At 43.1% G+C, this 20,946-nt stretch overlaps 1 protein-coding gene across 1 annotated transcript in view; it reads left to right on the forward strand.

Annotated features, from left to right (window-relative positions):
• COL7A1 (collagen type VII alpha 1 chain) overlaps positions 1-20,946 on the forward strand; it is a 360,938-nt gene that overhangs the window by 296,446 nt on the left and 43,546 nt on the right. Inside the window, exons 88-101 of the mRNA XM_082266262.1 lie at positions 602-637; positions 2,740-2,781; positions 4,157-4,201; positions 7,231-7,275; positions 7,350-7,385; positions 7,467-7,526; positions 7,731-7,856; positions 7,964-8,035; positions 8,133-8,168; positions 10,614-10,673; positions 14,222-14,266; positions 14,374-14,409; positions 17,164-17,199; positions 17,281-17,337. Coding sequence (XP_082122388.1) covers positions 602-637; positions 2,740-2,781; positions 4,157-4,201; positions 7,231-7,275; positions 7,350-7,385; positions 7,467-7,526; positions 7,731-7,856; positions 7,964-8,035; positions 8,133-8,168; positions 10,614-10,673; positions 14,222-14,266; positions 14,374-14,409; positions 17,164-17,199; positions 17,281-17,337 — 732 coding nt within the window. The remainder of the gene's footprint in view (positions 1-601; positions 638-2,739; positions 2,782-4,156; positions 4,202-7,230; positions 7,276-7,349; positions 7,386-7,466; positions 7,527-7,730; positions 7,857-7,963; positions 8,036-8,132; positions 8,169-10,613; positions 10,674-14,221; positions 14,267-14,373; positions 14,410-17,163; positions 17,200-17,280; positions 17,338-20,946) is intronic.

The following is a 20,946-nucleotide window of genomic DNA, read 5'->3' on the forward strand; positions in this document are numbered from 1 at the left end:
GATACACTTTAATATAACATTTTCACATTATGCAATAAATATCTTTGATAATACAGTTATGTATGTTTCATTTCTCTAAAACAAATGGATGACTTCTTTATATAGAGAACAACAGAATATTCATAATCAGTCTAAGGCCCTGTTCACATCTAGCGAAGGCAAAGCATTAAGGTTTTAACGTGTTGTTAAATGCACGTTTTTTGCTGTATTTTTAGAGCAGCACCATTCATTTGAATGGGCTGCTCTGTGCTTTAAAAATGTGCCAAAGTAGCTCTTGTACCTTTCTTTGGAGTCCACTTTGGCACTATTTGTAAAGCACGTTTTATTTAGCGTTTTGTGTGCGTTTTGCTGCATGGCAAAACGCCTGTTTCTTTTGAAGTACCATTAAGAATATTGACACCCAAACACACATTGTGCACTTTGCAGTGGTTTTACCACGTTCCAGAATTACGCAATTATTTCAGCGATTCTAGAACGCTCAGATATGTACCGGGCCCTACAAAAAAAATCTAAAATTTAATTAACATCTTACATAAATTGAGACTTCATTGTGTTTCACTAATTTGTTACAAAGTAAAATAACTTTGTGTTTCACTCTTAGTTTGTTGTCGGAGGTCCTGGGCCTAAAGGAGAGAAGGTAAGAACACACACAAAGCAATTATTCAAGCAACTAAATGCACAGTTGTCTAACCTTTTATGATATTTTGTACTTCTGTTTAGCCGCTGACATTCCCAATCTCAGCTTTAAATATAGTTTGTAGGGATTAGAGGAAGGTCATGTAAAAAGAGATTAGAAATTGTAACTGCTGCATTTAAATTTACATTAAAGTGGTTGTAAACCCACCTTTATAACTTGTACCTATAGGTAAGCCTTTAATAAGGCTTACCTATAGTTACTGTAAATATCTCCTAAACTTGCACCATTTAGGAGATATTTACATTGAATGCAGCCAATGACGTCGTCGGCGCATTTGCTCTGAAGAAACGGCCGCCCGTGCCATTTCTTCAGAGCCATGTGCCGTGACCGGCGGCACCCGCGCGCGTGTGTGAGAGTGACGTCATGCTGCTTCAGCCAGTAATACAGCCGGAGTCTGCAGACCCGGAAGGAAGATGAGCGAAGATGGATGCGGCTGCCAGCAAAATGCGGGCTTCGTTTGCAGGTAAATGTTACATAATGTACTAGTATGCCATGCATACTAGAACATTATGCATTTACTTTGCAGGGAAGAAAAAAAAAGGAAAAAAAGAAAAAACGGAAGACTTTACTTTCTCTTTAAATCAAGCTTAGTCCATTTTACCCTCCTTCCCATTCCAAGCGGTAGCTCAGCTCCCCAATTTCCCCTTCCAACAGTGACTCAGAAGCTCAGACCAACCTGCTTCCTCTACTAGCAGTGCCTCAGCAGCTCAGCTCCCCCGAGTAGAAGCTAATTAATAGCTCAGCTCCCCTTGCTTTCCCTCCCAGCAGTGATGCAACAGCTGAGCTCCTCTTGCTCTTCCTACTTAGCAGAGATGCAATAGCTCAGCTCCCGCTGATTTCCCCTTCCAGGAGTGACTTAGTAGCTCAGATCACCCTGCTTTCCCTCCCTGCAGTGACACAACAGCTTTCCAGTTTGCAAGTTAGGAGCACAGAGACAGGGTAACAAGGTGATGTATCAAATAACTCTTACTGTAGTATATTCTGTAGTATATTCTGCAGTGGCGGCTGGTGCTCAAAATATTTGGGGGGGGGGGGGGCGCAAACAGAAAAATGTAATAGGCATTGCTTTGCGGCAATAAACATGGCAAAAAATTGCGTGACTTTGAGGTCACAAAAGTGTGAAAGGGGCCTTCAGTAATCAAGGTATAACATGCCCCATAAATGCAGAGTGACCAGTGTGCCCCCATAAATGCAGAGTGACCAGTGTGCCCCCATAAATGCAGAGTGACCAGTGTGCCCCCTTCAATGCAGAGTGACCAGTGTGCCCCCTTCAATGCAGAGTGACCAGTGTGCCCCCTTCAATGCAGAGTGACCAGTGTGCCCCCATAAATGCAGAGTGACCAGTGTGCCCCACTTCAATGCAGAGTGACCAGTGTGCCCCCTTCAATGCAAAGTGACCAGTGCGCCCCCCTTCAATGCAGAGTGACTAGCGTGCCCCCTTCAATGCAAAGTGACCAGTGCGCCCCCTTCAATGCAGAGTGACCAGCGTGCCCCCTTCAATACAAAGTGACCAGTGCGCCCCCTTCAATGCAGAGTGACCAGTGCACTTGCCTGATTTGCAGCAGCGGCTTCTCCTCCGTCCTCAGTCCCCTGCGTCTCCCTATGTCTCCTCGAGTCCTCCCTCCTCCTCCTCTTTGGCCAATGGCATGGGTTCGCCTTTTGGCCAATCAGGAAACGGATCTCAGACCCGCTTCCTGATTGGCCAGGAGGAGGATCCGTGTGACAATAGCGAATATTCATTCGCTATTGTCACACAAATGAGTGGGCTCAGTGCTCTGCGCCCCGGGCCCACCCTTTATTGAAGCCTATTAGAGCCTCTGGCTCTAATCACGTGCTTCAGAAAAAAAAAACCCCATTGAACTCATGTAGATTAAGGGGCCGGACGCATGGATAGGGGGGGCGGTGCCTCTGCGCCCCCAACGCACCAGCCACCACTGATATTTTGTATTACCTTGTTTTTTAGAATTTTCTTTACATATGTGAAACCTAAAGTTATTGATGACAATTTGTGTCTCATACATTTGAATATTTTATATTAATAGGGAGCTCCTGCTGATCAGGCTGACAGATTACCAGGTGAACGGGTAGGTTCATATTTTTACTAAAAGCATTTCATTACCCTAAAGTTTTCTAGGTACCAATTTCCTGCATCAATGTCCATAAGGTAGACATACAAGGAATTTTATAGACAAATACTCTATGGCAACATTAAGCTCAAGAAGAAACATCACAGCAAAATAACCAATGTTTACATTGATTTGCCAGTTCCCGCTAGTATTCTCTAGAATTGTTACATTGTATGTTTTGTTACAAAGATCTATGTATTTCCTTAGCTCCTCAGCTCCACCTAATGGCTGTAATGTGGTATTTTACTGCTTCCCATCAAAAAGGAACATATTTAGAAGAGAAAATAGCTTAAGGCTCAGTTCACATACTGGTGTATCGATTCTGCCCGCGATCCCGAAGTATTGCAAATCGCGGGATGCCCATGCAAATCCCGTGACTTGCAATGGCACCCCAAATGCGGTGCGATTTTGCCGTGATTATTGCCCGATGAATTGCGGTAAAATTGCGCAAACAGAATCGCGAGATGCCTGTCGCGCAAAAAAAGTTCTTGTGATTCATCAGGCGACAATCGCGGCAAAATAGTGACAAGTTTGGGGTGCCATTTCAAGTCACGGGAATTGCACAGGCGTCCCCTGATTTGTAATGATTCAGGATCGCCGTGGTTCTGCCCACAATCTGATGTGCCAGTATGTGAACGGAGCCTAAAGGATAAGCCCAGGCAAAACTAATGCTAAACCTGGTCTGTGCCACATTCTAAACCTAATCTATCTAACCCTGTAAAACAAAAATCGCTGTACTTACCTTTTTTGCACACGATCCAAGCCGGTTTCCAGCGACGGAAGCTCTGTGCAGGACAGGGCAGACAATGGCTGTGAAATGAATGGGAAGTGACGTCACCCATAGACTTACTATGGCGCTTCCATTGTTGAGTGCCTCTCCTGCACCCGTCTCCACGCTGAAGCCACCACTGACAGCTCAGCATGGGACCGAACCAGATCGGCTGCAGAATAAGTAAATACAGTGACTTTTGCTTTACAGGGTTAGGTAGATTAGGTTAGAAAGTGGCACAGAGCAGGTTTAGCGCTAGTTAGGTTTTGCCTGGACTTATCCTTTGAAGCATTTTGCCCAATTCGCACAGAGCAAATGTACATGAAGATTCACTGGATGAATTGCTAATAAATAGACCCCTTAGAATCCCCTGAAGGGAACTAGGTATCCCTACATGTCTCTATTTCCATGTTCCCGAGCTTGCAGAAGCTTCCAGACAGTTCTGAATATTAGTTTGCACAATGATTCTTTTATATGACTTTTTCTTTATATATCCATTCTTTCTGTCAGTACTGTCTTATTACCAAGGGTATGTAAGTAATTATATTCCATGTGGTATTGTAGGGTGAAAAGGGAGACAGAGGCCCATCAGGTGCAAGAGGAGAGAGGGTAAGCAGTAAACAATAAATCTCACTTTAAGGTATATAGAGTACTAACGTAAGAGGATATTTAATAGGTATTAAATTTAAAGTCCAGCCAAGCTTTAATCAGAGTGGTAAAGGATATATTGCTTGAAAGGGTTTAAACCAGTATAAGATTTCTTGCTGTCTGTGGACCTGGTTGGTGAGATCTCCTCTTAATTCCTTTTTCTCTGCCCATTGCTGATCTAAGGAAAAATAAATGGGCTTCTAACCACATTTGCCCATTGTGGGAACATATATGTGTGCATGTCTGCAGTAGGGACGTTAGGGGTTATTTACTAAATCTGCATGGTGCAAAATCTGGTGCAGCTCTTCATAGAAACCAATCAACTTTCAGGTTTTATTGTCAAAGCTTAATTGAACAAGCTGAAGTTAGAAGCTTATTGGCTACCATGCACATCTTCAACAGATTTTGCACTCTCCAGTTTTAGTAAATCAACCCCTTTGTAAGATAATTTTCTTTAGTGAGTAGGGACTGATGTGAAGGTTCTTGTGATGGGAGTCACTTTGGGCGGGGGGGGCTCGTGGAACCCGGCTTACCTTAGAGAGGTTGGGAAACTCCTGTTTCAGCTCTCCAAGCCCCTCTAATGTGTAAGTCACCCTGTGTCTATTAGGGGCACAGGGTGACCGAGAAAATGATAGGCAACTACTTAACCTTCCTAGCGGTATTCCCGAGCGTGGCTCGTGGTTACATTTCAGAGCCAAAAGCGGTAACCCCGAGCCACACTCGGGGTACCGCCAGAAGCATCCCTGGATCCTGAAAAAGAGGTTACTTACCTTGTTACCGGGATCCAGCGATGTGTCTTGGCGGTGTCTCGTGGCGGATCTTCCTCCCGATCCTCTCCGTGCCCCGGCTTCCGTCTCCTGCGACGTGACGTCCGCAGGGGGGTGGAACCGGCGGCAAATTCAAATGTAAAAACACACCAAACACACTGATACCATTCAAAATAAAAAAAAATCACATTAGTTTGCCCCCCAGTGCCCTTTCCTGCAGTTTTACTGTACTTTTTATGCAAATATATATACGTATATATATATATATATATATATATATATATAATATATATATATATATATATATATATATATATACATATATATAGGTATATATATATATATATATATATATATATACGTAATTCTTGTGAATGAGCAGCCCAAACCAACTGTATACATTATATATATATATATATATATATATATATATATATATATATAGTTGTATATATATATATATACGTATATATATATATATATATATATATATATATATATATGTATACATACATATATATATATAAAATATATATAATAAATGTATACAGTTGGTTTGGGCTGCTCATTCACAAGAATTACATGCAAAATAATGGTACCGCTTTCAGCACCTAAAATCCAAAAGAATCATACCGCCAGGGAGGTTAATGGGTGCTGAAAGATTGGTTTGGATTACTTCAAATGATTAATTCCATTGTATCAGACTGTGAGACTCCTTGCAAATGTTATTATAATCAGCAAGCCACCTGGTGCTGGTGGACTCCTGCTATAGTCTGTTTATTAAAGAGGTTGTAAACCCGTACAACCTTTTTTTTTTTTTTTTTGGCAACCTGTAAGAGAAACACATAATGAGCTAGTATGCATCGCTTACTAGCTAATTATGCAATACTTACCTTAGAACGAGCCCCCGCCGCGCAGCCCGCTCACCTGTATGACGGGCGACATGTCCAGTTGCCCGTCTTCCGGGATCGCACGCGCGCGGGAGCCGTCAGTCACGGCACGGGGCTCTGAAGAAACGGCACCAGCGGCCGTTCCTTCAGAGCGCATGCGCCAGTGATGTCACTGGCTGCATGAAAGGTAAATATCTCCTAAACAGTACATGTTTAGGAGATATTTACAGTACCTATAGGTAAGCCTTATCATAGGCTTACCTATAGGTTAAAGTGTCAGAGGAGGGTTTACTTCCTCTTTAAGGTGTTATGTGTCATTCTGTTAAGTATGCCTGTCCCATTGTTAATTATGTTAATTAAGACCTATTGTCTCTGTCTGTCTGCTAGCACAATACTGTGGGATGTTATGTGTAATGTACTTTGTTTTGATCTTGGGACCAGAAATCTGACCTGGAGTGAGATCTCTAAATAATCATAACATTGTCTGGGTGGCTAGTTGTTTAATCAAGTTAATGTTTATAGTATACGTTTGTTGTTCCTTATATATGTTAATTATATTCCTGTATACAGCTGCCTTTGCATAAGATAATGTGATCAGGCTCACCTGACCTGGTGTACTATATATTCTGTGTGAGTTTTCAGTAAACAGTTCCAGTTCTCATCTAAGCTATTGTCGGCTAGTCTTGGATGGTCAGCTATAATATCTGGTATTTATGTCCAGACTGGAGGAAGCCGTATACTGATGGAAGCACCAAAGCAGAGTGCTGGACAGTTCCTCACAGTTCTCAATGTCCTTCATGAACCCTTGAAGAGGATGTCAGCTCTACAGCAGTGTTTCGCAGCCAGGGTGCCACAAGGCCTTAGAGTGCCTAATGGTCTTCTCAGGGGTGCCGCGCTGTATCCCATATTTTTTCACAGTGTGGTGCAAACAGGCTGGCTGAGGACTCTGATGTGAAAGCAGGACACTGAGAACTTTGATGTGAAAAGGAAAACTGAGGACTCGGAGGACCTTGAAAAGTGGGGCTAAGTACTCTAATGTGAAAATGAGGGATCTAGGATTGGAAGGGGGGACTAAGGACTCTTATGTGAAAGGGAAAAGGGAAATGAGGACTCTGATGTAAAAGTGGGGGGAAGACCGAGGGCTCTGATGTGAATGGAGGACAATGATGTGGAAGCTGGAGGGCCTGTGATGTGATGTAAGGACCCCATTTAAAACTGGGGTGTCTAGAGATTTTGCATTTTTTTTGCAAGGGTATTGTGAGTGAAAAAAAGTTTGAGAAGCACTGCTCCACAGTATAGACTTCTTATGCCCTTTTCTACCCTTTGCCACTAGGGGGAGCAAGGGAAAAAAGGAGATTCAGGAGATCCCGGAGAAAATGTAAGTCGAACTACTACAGAATAGGGCAAATTTCCAGACAAGTCTGTGGTTTAATGTGCATGCTTTTCTTTCAGGGTGCCAGAGGACCTTCTGGGCTAAAAGGAGATAAAGTAAGAATTTTGCCGTGAGGTCAAATAATGGACCCACCACTGTACACATTCTTAAAAAGGTAATAAATGCTTAACTTTCAGGGTGACATTGGAGTTGGGTTGCCTGGACCTGCAGGACAGCCTGGACCACAAGGTTTGAAGGTATGTAATAAATTATAGATTGAACTTATTAAACCATTATTCCATATTAGCTTTTTCTTGATCAAGAACCTTTTTTGGGTTAAGAGAGCCCCCCATAACTTTTACAAAACTTTTAGTTTGTGTCTCTTGGTCAACTATAAAATAATACATATTTAAAAAGTTAGGTAGTATGTAAAGCCTTGGAATAATAAAATCACATTTCAGGGTGATGTTGGATTGCCGGGACCATCTGGACCTCCTGGTCTGCAAGGCCCAGCAGGAAACCCTGGTCCTCCAGGTCAAAGAGGAGAACCTGGACAGTCGGGACCATCAGGAGCACCTGGGGAGAGGGTAAGAATTGCAGCTTGTATCAGGGGGAAATGGTAAAAACTGCAGCTTGTATCATGTTAATTGAATAAAACAGGTTTTATGTAATTTCATAAATATCTTCTCCTTAGGGTTTGATTGGCTTTCCTGGAAGAGAGGGGAATCCAGGTGTGCAGGGACCAGCAGGAGCAACCGGGGCAGCGGTAAGAAGTTTTATCACCTGTTTGCCAGGATGTAGAATATAATATTCATTAACCATGGGCCCATTCGACTATAACTAATATTAATGTTTTATTATAGGGCCCCCCAGGACCTCCAGGAATTAAGGGTGATAAGGTACAGTTGTTCTTCTAACGCTAAATAAAAATTGCTACTGTCTGTTTCATTTCTCAATGTAATGCTAAATCCAGTCTTAGGAGATTATATTGATTGATTATAAATCTCCAGGCAAACATTTCCCTCCAGAGCTTCCAATGCCAAAGTTTCAAATTGAGTGGTCCTGTTTAGGAGCAGATATCATAAGGTGCCTGCTGTAATACAGTGCCTTGCGAAAGTATTCGGCCCCCTTGAACTTTGCAACCTTTTGCCACATTTCAGGCTTCAAACATAAAGATATAAAACTGTAATTTTTTGTGAAGAATCAACAACAAGTGGGACACAATCATGAAGTGGAACGCAATTTATTGGATATTTCAAACTTTGTTAACAAATAAAAAACTGAAAAATTGGGCGTGCATAATTATTCAGCCCCTTTACTTTCAGTGCAGCAAACTCTCTCCAGAAGTTCAGTGAGGATCTCTGAATGATCCAATGTTGACCTTAATGACTAATGATGATAAATAGAATTCACCTGTGTGTAATCAAGTCTCCGAATAAATGCACCTGCACTGTGATAGTCTCAGAGGTCCGTTTAAAGCGCAGAGAGCATCATGAAGAGCAAGGAACACACCAGGCAGGTCTGAGATACTGTTGTGGAGAAGTTTAAAGCCGGATTTGGATACAAATAGATTTCCCAAGCTTTAAACATCCCAAGGAGCACTGTGCAAGCGATAATATTGAAATGGAAGGAGTATCAGACCACTGCAAATCTACGAAGACCTGGCCGTCGCTCTAAACTTTCAGCTCATACAAGGAGAAGACTGATCAGAGATGCAGCCAAGAGGCCCATGATTACTCTGGATGAACTGCAGAGATCTACAGCTGAGGTGGGAGACTCTGTCCATAGGACAACAATCAGTCGTATACCGCACAAATCTGGCCTTTATGGAAGAGTGGCAAGAAGAAAGCCATTTCTTAAAGATATCCATAAAAAGTGTCGTTTAAAGTTTGCCACAAGCCACCTGGGAGACACACCAAACATGTGGAAGAAGGTGCTCTGGTCAGATGAAACCAAAATCAAACTTTTTGGCAACAATGCAAATGTTATGCTTGGCATAAAAGCAACACAGCTCATCCCCACTGTCAAACATGGTGGTGGCAGCATCATGGTTTGGGCCTGCTTTTCTTCAGCAGGGACAGGGAAGATGGTTAAAATTGATGGGAAGATGGGTGGAGCCAAATACAGGACCATTCTGGAAGAAAACCTGATGGAGTCTGCAAAAGACCTGAGACTGGGACGGAGATTTGTCTTCCAACAAGACAATGATCCAAAACATAAAGCAAAATCTACAATGGAATGGTTCACAAATAAACATATCCAGGTGTTAGAATGGCCAAGTCAAAGTCCAGACCTGAATCCAATCGAGAATCTGTGGAAACAACTGAAAACTGCTGTTCACAAACGCTCTCCATCCAACCTCACTGAGCTCGAGCTGTTTTGCAAGGAGGAATGGGCAAAAATTTCAGTCTCTCGATGTGCAAAACTTATAGAGACATACCCCAAGCGACTTACAGCTGTAATCGCAGCAAAAGGTGGCGCTACAAAGTATTAACTTAAGGGGGCTGAATAATTTGGCACGCCCAATTTTTCAGTTTTTTATTTGTTAAAAAAGTTTGAAATATCCAATAAATTCCGTTCCACTTCATGATTGTGTCCCACTTGTTGTTGATTCTTCACAAAAAATTACAGTTTTATATCTTTATGTTTGAAGCCTAAAATGTGGCAAAAGGTCGCAAAGTTCAAGGAGGCCGAATACTTTCGCAAGGCACTGTATGTATTCATTTGAAAATTGGCTTCTGTCTGCACTATGGACCACTATTAACAATCTGTAATTTTTAGAAAAGCCCCTCCTGCCTTCCATGTTATTATCTAATTAGAGCACCTAAATGGCCAATTATGGTACCCTTGTTGGACAGTAGGGCTGAAGATGGGAAAAGCTTCCCTCCAAAGTTGAAGAAGTTAAGTTTCCACTAAAACATTTGTTTAGGACCCTATCCCAGGGCACAGTTTTCACATTAATAAAGGTCATATCTCTTTTTTCCTAAATGTACATTATATGATTAGATACCAACATGTATAGGTAATAATACTAGGGGTTGTTGACCCAGGGAATATCCAATTGCTTTCTGGGGATCAAGAAGGAAGGACATTTTTTTCCCCAACTGGAGAAAATTGGATCATGGCCTTTTTTCGGGGGTCTTTTTGCCTTTCTCTGTCTCAGCTGTGGGTATAGGGTTGTGTATATGGAGGTTTCTTTTTTCCATTGGTTGAACTAGATGGATTAATGTAATTATTCAACCAGACTAACTATGTAACATATATACAGATTGGTATCACTTCACTCCATATGTCGTCTACAATACATTTTACAATCATAATAATTTTTATTTTGTTTTCAACAGGGTGACCAAGGAATTGGTCTGTTAGGCCCAAGAGGAGAAAGAGGCGATCCAGGACCCAGAGTATGTCTCATTTCATAATAATAATACTAACCCAAACATTAGACCTGGTACTGGTATTATTTTAAAGCTGAAATCCAGCCAGAAAAACTTTCATTGAAATACATTTCTCAATAGGTATAGACCAGGGATCTCCAAACTATAGCCCTCCAGCTGTTGCAGAACTACATCTCCGATGAAAAACTCCGACATTTACAGACATGACTAGGCATGATGGGAATTGTAGTTCCTGAACAACTGGAGGGCCATAGTTTGGAGACACCTGCTATAGAGGATATAAATCAAGCTTGTGTACATTTTTACAAAGCTTGTGCAGAGAGCAGTGGGAGGGGCCCAGTAGGTCCCACCCACTACAGACTGCCCACAGAAAACTACAGAAGGGGGCAAATACAAGACCAGTTACCCTGCATAAGAAGAGCGAAGAGTGCTCACTGGTCTGTGTTACAGGAACCTGCCACAAAGTCAAAGCACAGGAGTTATTTCATGATGGATTAAAGTACAGATGTAGACAATATATGCTCAGTCTGGATTTCAACTTTAAATGATATATAAACCCTAACAATGATCATCTCTTATTTGCTTAATTTCTGGTCCTTTAAATATACCACTAAAAGTGTTTTGCTATATTTGTATTGGAAGTTGTAAAAATACCTGTTGGTCCTGCCAGAAATCTTTTCAGCTGATAACTTGCAGTGCTCTTTACCTGTGCTGCTCTGTTATCAGTTATATTGTTTTGAGGACCCTGTTTATCTGTATTATGGATAATAGATCAGGGGGAGGTCCCAGTGGTCCTGTCCTGTTGCTATTGGCCTGGTACAGTATGGTGAGTAAGCGTCGTCATATTAGCACAGAAAGTATGTTACTGGCATAGGTGTGCGCAGCTCAATTGCATTAGGGCAGTGCTGGCGAACCTTGGCATCCCAGATGTTTTGGAACTACAAATCCCATGATGCTCATGCACTTTGTAGTGTAGATGAGCATTATAGGAAATGTATTTCCAAAACATCTGGGATGCCAAGGTTCACCATCACAGCATTAGGGTGTGCACTCCAAGGCTCAAACACATTTGCATGTGCATATGTATATATCAGTGGTGGCTGGTGCTCGGACCACACCATACCCCCCTTCCCCCGGACCAGCTCGCACACTGTACTAGGGAAGAGTGACCCCCCACGGTCATCGGCTCACTCACCCTGCCTGGACATGTGGAGGGAGGGAGGGCAGGCAGCAGCGGTGGCTTCTTCTTCCCCCTCAGTCTCCTGCGTCTCCTCCCTCCTCCATGACCAATGGCATGGCTTCTCCTCTCGGCTAATCTCAGGACCCGCTTCCTGATTGGCCAGGAGGAGAATCTGTGTGACAATAGCGAATATTGAGGCTCTCACAGGCTAAAAAAAGGGTGGGCTTGGGGCGCAGAGCACTGCGCCGCAAGCCCACCCGGTTGTGTGACAATAGCGAATTAAAATTCGCTATTGTCACACGGATCCTCCTCCTGGTCAATCAGGAAGCGGGTCATGAGACCTGTTTCCCGATTGGCCAAAAGGAGAGGCCATGCTATTGGCCAAGGAGGAGGAGGAGGGAGGAGAAGCCGGGGAAGCCGCTGCTGTCGCTGCCAGGGGAAGCCGCCGCCGGAGATGAAGCTGATGGGAGGCTTCTAATGGGGCCAGGCAGGATTCCACCAATTCCTGAGAGTGTTCCAGGGCATCCTGGAAATCAATGCAAGTAACTGATTGTGTCCACCTGTTCTATTTCTCATGTCAGCACTCTTTATTGTAAGTGAGCCGGCGATGGGGGGGGGGGGGGTTTATGGTGTGCGAGCTGGTGTGGTCCAGGGGGGGGGGGGTATGGTGTGGTCCATCTGCCGCCCCACGGCCCATGGAGCACCAGCTGTCACTGGTTTTCACCACAAAAAAATGTGCTGAGAAACTTGGCTTATACTTGAGTATATACGGTATTACTGTTTTTTTTTTTTTTTGTGCTTTTTGAACTATATTGTTCATTATTTAGATCTGTATTCCATTTACTGATACTATGTACATTGCAGTCATATATTTATTTTACTGTTAAACCTGAATTCTTTACGTAAAATAAAGAATATCCAAAAAAAAAAAAAACATTTTGCTTTTAGGAAAATACCACTTAATGGCATCCCCAACGCCCTGAAAAGCACCATGCAGTTTCTGTGCATCCATGTTTTAAAAAAAGGGTTCTGGGACCATTTTCCTGCAGGAAATGCAGGCACAGCAGCCCATTCAAAGGAGTACGCTGCTGTACCCATGCATAGGCGTGCGCAGGGGGTGTGCTGGGTGTGCCTGGGCACACCCTAATCACCCTGTGCAAGGCAGATTACTCCTGCTGATATTTCACCAAAGCCCCCCAACGGGACTCCTAAAATTGTAAAAAATCAAAAACTACTTACACTGTCCACTGCCCTAATGACACCAACTTCTGCCCTACTGACAAGTCCACTGCCCTACCGATGCCCTACTGACAAGTCTGGGGCCTGCTGACACCAACCTCTGCCCTACTGACAAGTCCACTGCTCAACTGACACCATCCACTGCCCTACTGACACCGTCCACTGCCCTACTGACACCGTCCACTGCTCTACTGACACCATCCACTGCCCTACTGACACCATCCACTGCCCTACTGACACCGTCCACTGCCCTACTGACACCATTCACTGCCCTACTGACACCGTCCACTGCCCTACTGACACTAGCCACGTTTTTATACATTTGGGGTGCACACCCTAATGCAATAGGCTGCGCACACCTATATACCCATGCAAACGGGACTTGCGAAACCACAAAGATGTGAACCTAGGTCAGTATTTCTGAAACTTTTTTGTCTTGCAGAGCACCAAAAAGATCTAAAAATGTTCACGGCACACCTAAAAAGATTTAACAATTTTTGCGGTGAAGAACTTATTTCCTTTAATATATACAGTATCTCACAAAAGTGAGTACACCCTTAAATTTTTGTAAATATTTCTTCAGTGTTGTCACATGAAAAGATATAATAAAATGAAACTTTGCTCCAATATAATGTATAACATTATCGATCAAAGTCGAATCCGACTTCATTCAGGACTCTAACCAGCCGGCGGACGTGCCGGCTGGTTGCTTGGGTCTCGGGTCCAGTGGGACGGAAGACCTGGGCAGAGCGGCGGAAGGCGGCGGAAGACCCAGGCAGAGCGGCGGAAGGGGGCGGGAGAAGGGGGGTCATCCCCACCCGCCCGCTGGAATAACGGCCAAGCAGCTGCTGAGCCGCATTGGTTGTTATCACCAGAAAGCCGACCGCCAGCTGGTTAATACCTGCAGCTGCATATCACCCCCCTGATACAACCACTTCTTCAAGCCGTCGTACATGTACGTCAGTTTGCAGGAAGTGGTTAAACTTGAATAGTTCTACTTCTGACCACTAGAGGTTTCACATAAAAAAAACTGCGGACACATTGTAAATGTCTTTACTACTCATTGCTCCCATTTCACAGTCTTCATGCAGCTCAATGGTCATTATCTCACCCCTTATGCTTTCTATAATTATAGGGGGAAGATGGACGACCCGGATTGGAAGGGGACCGTGGCCCAGCTGTAAGTATTTTTGTATTGTCCCTTTTGTTTATGATTTGTGTCCTGTTTTAATGCAAATGACATTAAACAAATAGTTTGGCTAATACAGTTTAATTGTGTCTTATAAGGGCCTTCCTGGAAACAGAGGGGAACGAGGAGACAAGGTAAGACTTACAAGTTTGCAGCCAGCTCTGTATTCTACTTATAACATGATAATAAGTACAATATGGGCACATATTTCAATAAATATTGTAATATTTCTTAGTTTTTTTTTGTTTTTTTAAATTTGCCGAACCATTTTTGCCATTAACCAGTTTTGGACTGGAAGATTTCCCCCCTTAATGACCAGGCCATTTTTTGCGATTCGGCACTGCGTTACTTTAACGGACAATTTTTTGTGGTCGTGCGAGGCTGTACCCAAATAAAATTGATGTCCTTTTTTCCCCACAAATAGAGCCTCTTTTGGTGGTATTTGATCACCTGTGCGATTTTTATTTTGTTGCGCTATAAACATAAAAATAGCGAATTCTGAAAGAAAAAAAGCAATATTTTTCACTTTCTGCTATATAACATTCCCAATAAAAATCTATTTTTTTTCATCATTTTAAGCCAATTTGTATTCTGCTACAAATTTCGGGTAAAAAAAATCCCAATAAGCGTATTTTGATTGGTTTGCGCAAACTTATCGCATATACAAACTAGGGGAAAGATTTATGTCATTTTTATTTCTTTTTTTTTTACTAGTAATGGCGGCGATCAGGCATTTTTAGCAGGGTTGCGACATTGTGGCGGAAAGATCTGACCCCTAACTGACATTTTTGACACTTATGGGGGGACCAGTGACATTACTACAGTAATCAGTGCTAAAAATATGCACTGTTACTGTAATAATGACACTGGCAGGGAAGGGGTTAACTCAGGGGCGATCAAAGGGTTAAATGTATGCCTAGGGGATGTTTTCTAACTGAGGGGGGGATGGGCTTGTTGAATTAACACAGAGACCTGTGATCCTAAATAGAAGGATCACAGGCGCTCTGTATTGATTCCTGAGAAAACAACTGTCTGCTGTGTTTACAACAGCAGACCGCCATTCTCTCTCCACGGGGAGCGATTGCGGTGCCCGGCGGCAATTGCGGCTGCCGGCCCCGTGAATCAGCCTCCCTGCTGGCAAATGGGGGCACGTGCGCTCGCCGCCCCCAGGATCGCTCCCGCGGATATCCGTACAGGTACGGCGAATCACGCAGCCGAGCTAGCCTGCCGCAGTATATATGCGGCGGGCGGTTGGAAAGTAGTTAATATATTACTTATACATAATTGTTGGTTCTCCCTTTAGTGGCACTCAGCATCACTCATCAACAACTGCTGAAATAACATCTTTGGTACAAAGCAAATCACAGCATACAGTATAATGCAGTATCAGGTAGACCTGCCTAGTAGACTTGCATAGAGAATGAGGAACAGTAAGGCATGTCCACCATGTGATGCTCTTGATTTGCAAAAGTGGAGCCTACATGTGTAATGAGATGAGATGGCTGTCCCTATATATAATTAGCAACTATACAAAGGAGTAAGGAAAAAAAATGAGCAAATAAAAAAATATATAATATAGCATATACAATTGCAACACAAATCATATTGTAATCGAATATTTTTAAAAATTCCCTTTCCTTTACAATCTGCAGCCGCTGAAATTTTCTGTAAAATGCAATGCAATATGGCTACCTGGAGGCATTGTGTATACAAATGGCGTACAGAACGCCACCCCCCCCCCCCCCCCAGGTATCTCATTTCCTGCTTGTGTGATTGGCTCACTGATTTTCCCAGAAGTCTGCACTAAGATACAAATTTGATTTTGAGCATCCCCTGCAACAAAAATTTAATTTTTGGTGAGCTTTTTCCAAAGAGAAATCACATCTAAAGGGATGCAGAGTTGCAGACCTTGCGATTTTCCTCATTAGAGCCCTGCAGGTGCAGCAGATGATTAACACTCCCATACAGACTCACTCAGAACATGGACACAAACAGCTACAGTATTTCTACAGAATAACAAAAGGTAGGAATCTGCAACAACATTTGTTAAAATCCCTGCAACGTACAGAGATCACCCAGAAGGGAATATGTTTTTCTCAACAAAAGTAGAGTTACTCTTTAAAAAAAATGAACACATGTAGATGACTGTTTACAACCTATAGTTTCCCATAAAATTTTAGTTGTATCTTTTACAGTATTTTTCCTATTAAGTGTATTTAACAGCCAAAAAATGACATGTATTATTGCGGTAAGATACCCTCCCTTTAAACTGTTATAATACAGCAGTTGGAAAATGTACAGAAGCAAGTCTTTCATAGGCAGCTCATTAGTCTCGGTTCACACTAGGTCGCTTCGGCGCGTCTTGCACGGACTTCATAAAATGAATGTCTATGCAAGTCGCCTCCAGGTCGCCCCAAAGTAGTACAGGACCCTTTTTCTAAGTCGGAGCTCCTATTAGAACGGCTCCTGTACTACACAATGGGAGCGTGACGGACCGCGACTTGTCAGGCTGACAAGTCGCGGTCCATGTCGGATCAATGTGAATGCGGTCTTACTCTCTACTTTCTCAGAAGCTCATTTGCTTTTCCTGCACCAATGGCTGGTTCCATTCCTGAGTGTGGCTATATGGAGTTGTCCTCTAGATTTACAGTAGCATGGCTGAAAGGAGGCATGGACACAGACAGCCAAAAAAAAGTACAAGTGTCTGTCCTTTGCTGGCCTACCCTGTGCCTGGGTTTCAGTTCTGTTTATCTCTAGACATGAGTGGAACCTGTCATTTGTGCAGCAAATGTTGTCTAGCTGCTGAGAAGGTGAACCACACCTTGCAAAGTCTTATCTAAGGAATTTGTTGTATAAGTATGACTATATCCTGTGCTGAACTTTTCCAGGGTGACCCTGGCCCGATGGGAACTAAAGGAGACAAGGTAATATGACTTTCTTTTCATTTGTTAGAAGTGTTCTCCATGTTGTAGGACTCTTCTAACAACTTCTGTTAACCTTTCTAGGGTGACACTCTGACTATTGAAGGACCTTCTGGTGCTAAAGGAAATAAGGGAGAATTGGTAAGTTTATCTATATATGGATTTGAATTTGGTAAGGTTAATGTGAAGACACGGAAATAGTAGACAGCTTCCGCTACCTTGGATCAAATATTAACAACAAGGGATGCAGTAGTCAATAAATACAGCACTGACTGGCCTTTGGAAGTGCTTAGATGGAAGATTCAAATACTAACGTGTCTATAAGTACAAAGATTAGATTTGTCCAGACTATGGTATTCTCTGCCAATTTCAATGGATGTGAAGGCTGAACATGAAAACTAGGAGACGGGGGGGAGGGCTCAGAAGTAGAGTCAGTCAGGAGGGAGCAGAGGACTGAAGGCAGCTGTAGGGTCAGCAGCGACAGTAGGTCCACAAGGTCAATTGGCAGGTCTGTGCGGGAGAACCTCAGACCAATCAGGAATAAACATAACCGCCAATTGCGCTTAACTTCCTTAAAACTAAGAGGGGTATATGCTAATGCCAGGAGCCTAGCTAATAAAATGGATGAGTTGGAAATGTTAGTACATGAGGAGGACATAGACCTTGTGGGAATAACAGAGACTTGGTTCGACCCCTCACATGACTGGCTGGCCAATATCCAAGGGTATTCGGTGTACCGGAAGGACAGGGTAGGAAAAAGAGGGGGAGGGGTATGTCTCTATGTCAAGAACAATATAAAGGTGACAGAAAGGAGTGACATTACGGATGGGATGAGCATGGATTTAGAATCTGTGTGGGTTGAACTCCATAGGGAAGGAGAAAAGGGGAAAGTAATTGTGGGGGTTTGCTATAGGCCACCTAACCAAGGGGAGGAGGTAGAGCTGGAATTTTTAGCACTAATGGGTAAAGTGGCAAAATTGGGATCAGTCATCGTATTGGGGGACTTCAATTACCCCGACATTGACTGGGAAGAGGGGACTGCACACTCACAGAAGGCCCGCCTATTCACGGAAACCTTACTGGATAATTACATGTCACAGTTGGTAGATTCCCCCACCAGAGAAAACGCAGTCCTGGATCTATTGCTCACTAATGACCCAGACATAATCTCGGAGGTAGGAGTCCAGGACAACCTGGGCTCTAGCGATCACAGGATGATCACATTTAGTGTAAATAACAACATAACAAGACAAGTGGGGAACATAAGAACCCTAAACTTCAGAAGGGCAAACTTTCCAAAATTGTACTCAATGATGGAAAAGGTAAACTGGGACCAAACCCTGGGATCCCTGACCACAGAGGAAAAATGGGAATGCTTTAGGAACATATTAGGCAAAGGCATCTTGCAGTGCATTCCTATGGGAAATAAATTTAGAAGAGACAAAGCCAAACCTGGCTGGCTAAACTGTAGCGTCATAAAACTTATTAGGGGGAAAAAATTGGCCTTCAAGAAGTATAAATCAGAGGGCACAGTATCGGCTTTCGAGCAATACAAGGAGGCAAATAAGAAAAGTAAACAAGAAATCAAGATGGCTAAAATCAACTTTGAGAGACAAATAGCGGAGGATAGTAAAAAAAACCCAAAGAAATTCTTTAAATATATCAACAGCAAAAAAACTAAGGCAGAGCATATTGCACACATAATTAACAATGATGGGAGGATGGTTACAGAGGACACTGAAAAAGCAACCGTGCTAAATGCTTTTTTCTCGTCAGTCTTTACACAGGAAAAGGAGGGGTACACTGACCATGACTGTATGGTTAGTAGTAATAAACAGGACTTGCCACCATGGCTAACAGAGGGGGAAATCAGGGAAAGGCTGGATAAACTTAACACAAACAAATCACCAGGACCGGATGGCATACATCCGAGAGTGCTCAAGGAACTCAGTATGGTTATATCTAGACCACTGTTCCTGATCTTTGCTGACAGTATTAGGACAGGAGATGTACCAGGGGATTGGAAGAAAGCTAACGTGATTCCAATATTCAAAAAGGGCCAGAGGCATATCCCGGGAAATTATAGGCCTGTCAGTTTGACATCAGTAGTATGTAAACTTCTGGAGGGGATGATAAGGGACTATATTGTAGAGTTTGCTAAGGACAACAACATCATCAGCAGTAATCAGCACGGGTTTACAAATGGGCGTTCTTGTCAAACCAATCTCCTTACATTCTACGAGGAGGTGAGCTGTGAGCTAGATAGGGGGAGACCAGTGGATGTGGTGTACTTGGATTTCGCTAAGGCGTTTGATACAGTTCCCCACAAGCGCTTAATTTATAAAATAAGGTCTGCAGGTATCGATAGCAGGGTTTGCTCTTGGATACGGAACTGGCTAAAAAGGCGGGTCCAAAGGGTAGTAATAAACAGCGCATACTCAGACTGGTCTGAGGTGGTAAGCGGGGTCCCCCAAGGCTCAGTCCTGGGACCAACCTTGTTCAATTTATTCATAAACAACATTGAGGTCGGGATCAGTAGTTCGATATCAGTTTTTGCAGATGACACAAAATTGGGCAGGGCAATAACTTCACAACATGAAGCAGATATCCTGCAGAATGACCTGGACAAAATAACAGAGTGGGCAACGACATGGCAAATGAGGTTTAACGTGGAGAAGTGTAAGGTTTTGCACTTGGGGACTAAAAACATAAAATCACAATACACGTTAGGAGGGGAGCCCTTGGGGGAATCAAAAATGGAGAAGGATCTGGGAGTATTGGTTGATGATAGATTAGGAAACAGCATGCAATGTCAAGCGGCAGCTTCCAAAGCCAACAGAATATTAGCATGCATAAAGAAAGGGATGCATTCCAGAGATAAGACTATAATCCTTCCACTTTATAAAACTCTGGTCCGACCGCATCTGGAGTATTCCGTCCAGTTCTGGTCGCCAGTCCTCAGGAGGGATGTGTTGGAGCTGGAGAGAGTCCAGAGAAGGGCAACTAAACTAATTAGGGGATTGGAGGACCTTGACTATGAAGAGCGTCTACAATCGCTCGATTTATTCTCCCTGGAGAAGAGACGTCTGAGGGGGGACATGATAGCAATTTATAAATATCTTAATGGGGATCCCAGCTTAGAAAAAAAGCTGTTCATTCGAAGGGATTGCATGAGGACTCGAGGGCATACAATGCGATTAGAGGAGAAGCGTTTTAACCTCAGGCAACGCGGGGGGTTCTTTACTGTTAGGGCAACAAGATTGTGGAATTCTCTACCACAAGAGGTGGTTTCTGCGGGTAGTATGGTGGCTTTCAAAAGACTCTTAGACTTACATCTCAAGGATCAGAACATTCAGGGGTATGGGAGATGATTACAGCCACACATGCCTACACAGGTTGAACTGGATGGACTATTGTCTTTATTCAACCTCACCTACTATGTAACTATGTAACTATGTAAGAATAGTATTGTCGCCTATGAATTATTATTGGTGAAGAATTTTAAGAACATGTTGGCCAGCAAGAGGAGCAATCAAATGGACCCCTCAATACATTAAGCCCCACCTTTCACTAGAAGCCCAGATGACTAGGCTGAAGATGTTGATTTTGGACATGTTATGAGAGGAACCAACTCTCTGAAAAAGACAATTATGCATGGAAAAGATGAGGGGGGGGTAATGATGGGGGGATGGAGAAGGAAAAGGACAGCCAGTGATAAGGTGAATTGATACATTCACAGAAATTATGCAC

This window comes from Pelophylax lessonae (assembly GCF_965119305.1).
Source record: "Pelophylax lessonae genome assembly, chromosome: 8".
In the NCBI taxonomy this organism is placed as follows: Eukaryota; Metazoa; Chordata; class Amphibia; order Anura; family Ranidae; genus Pelophylax; species Pelophylax lessonae.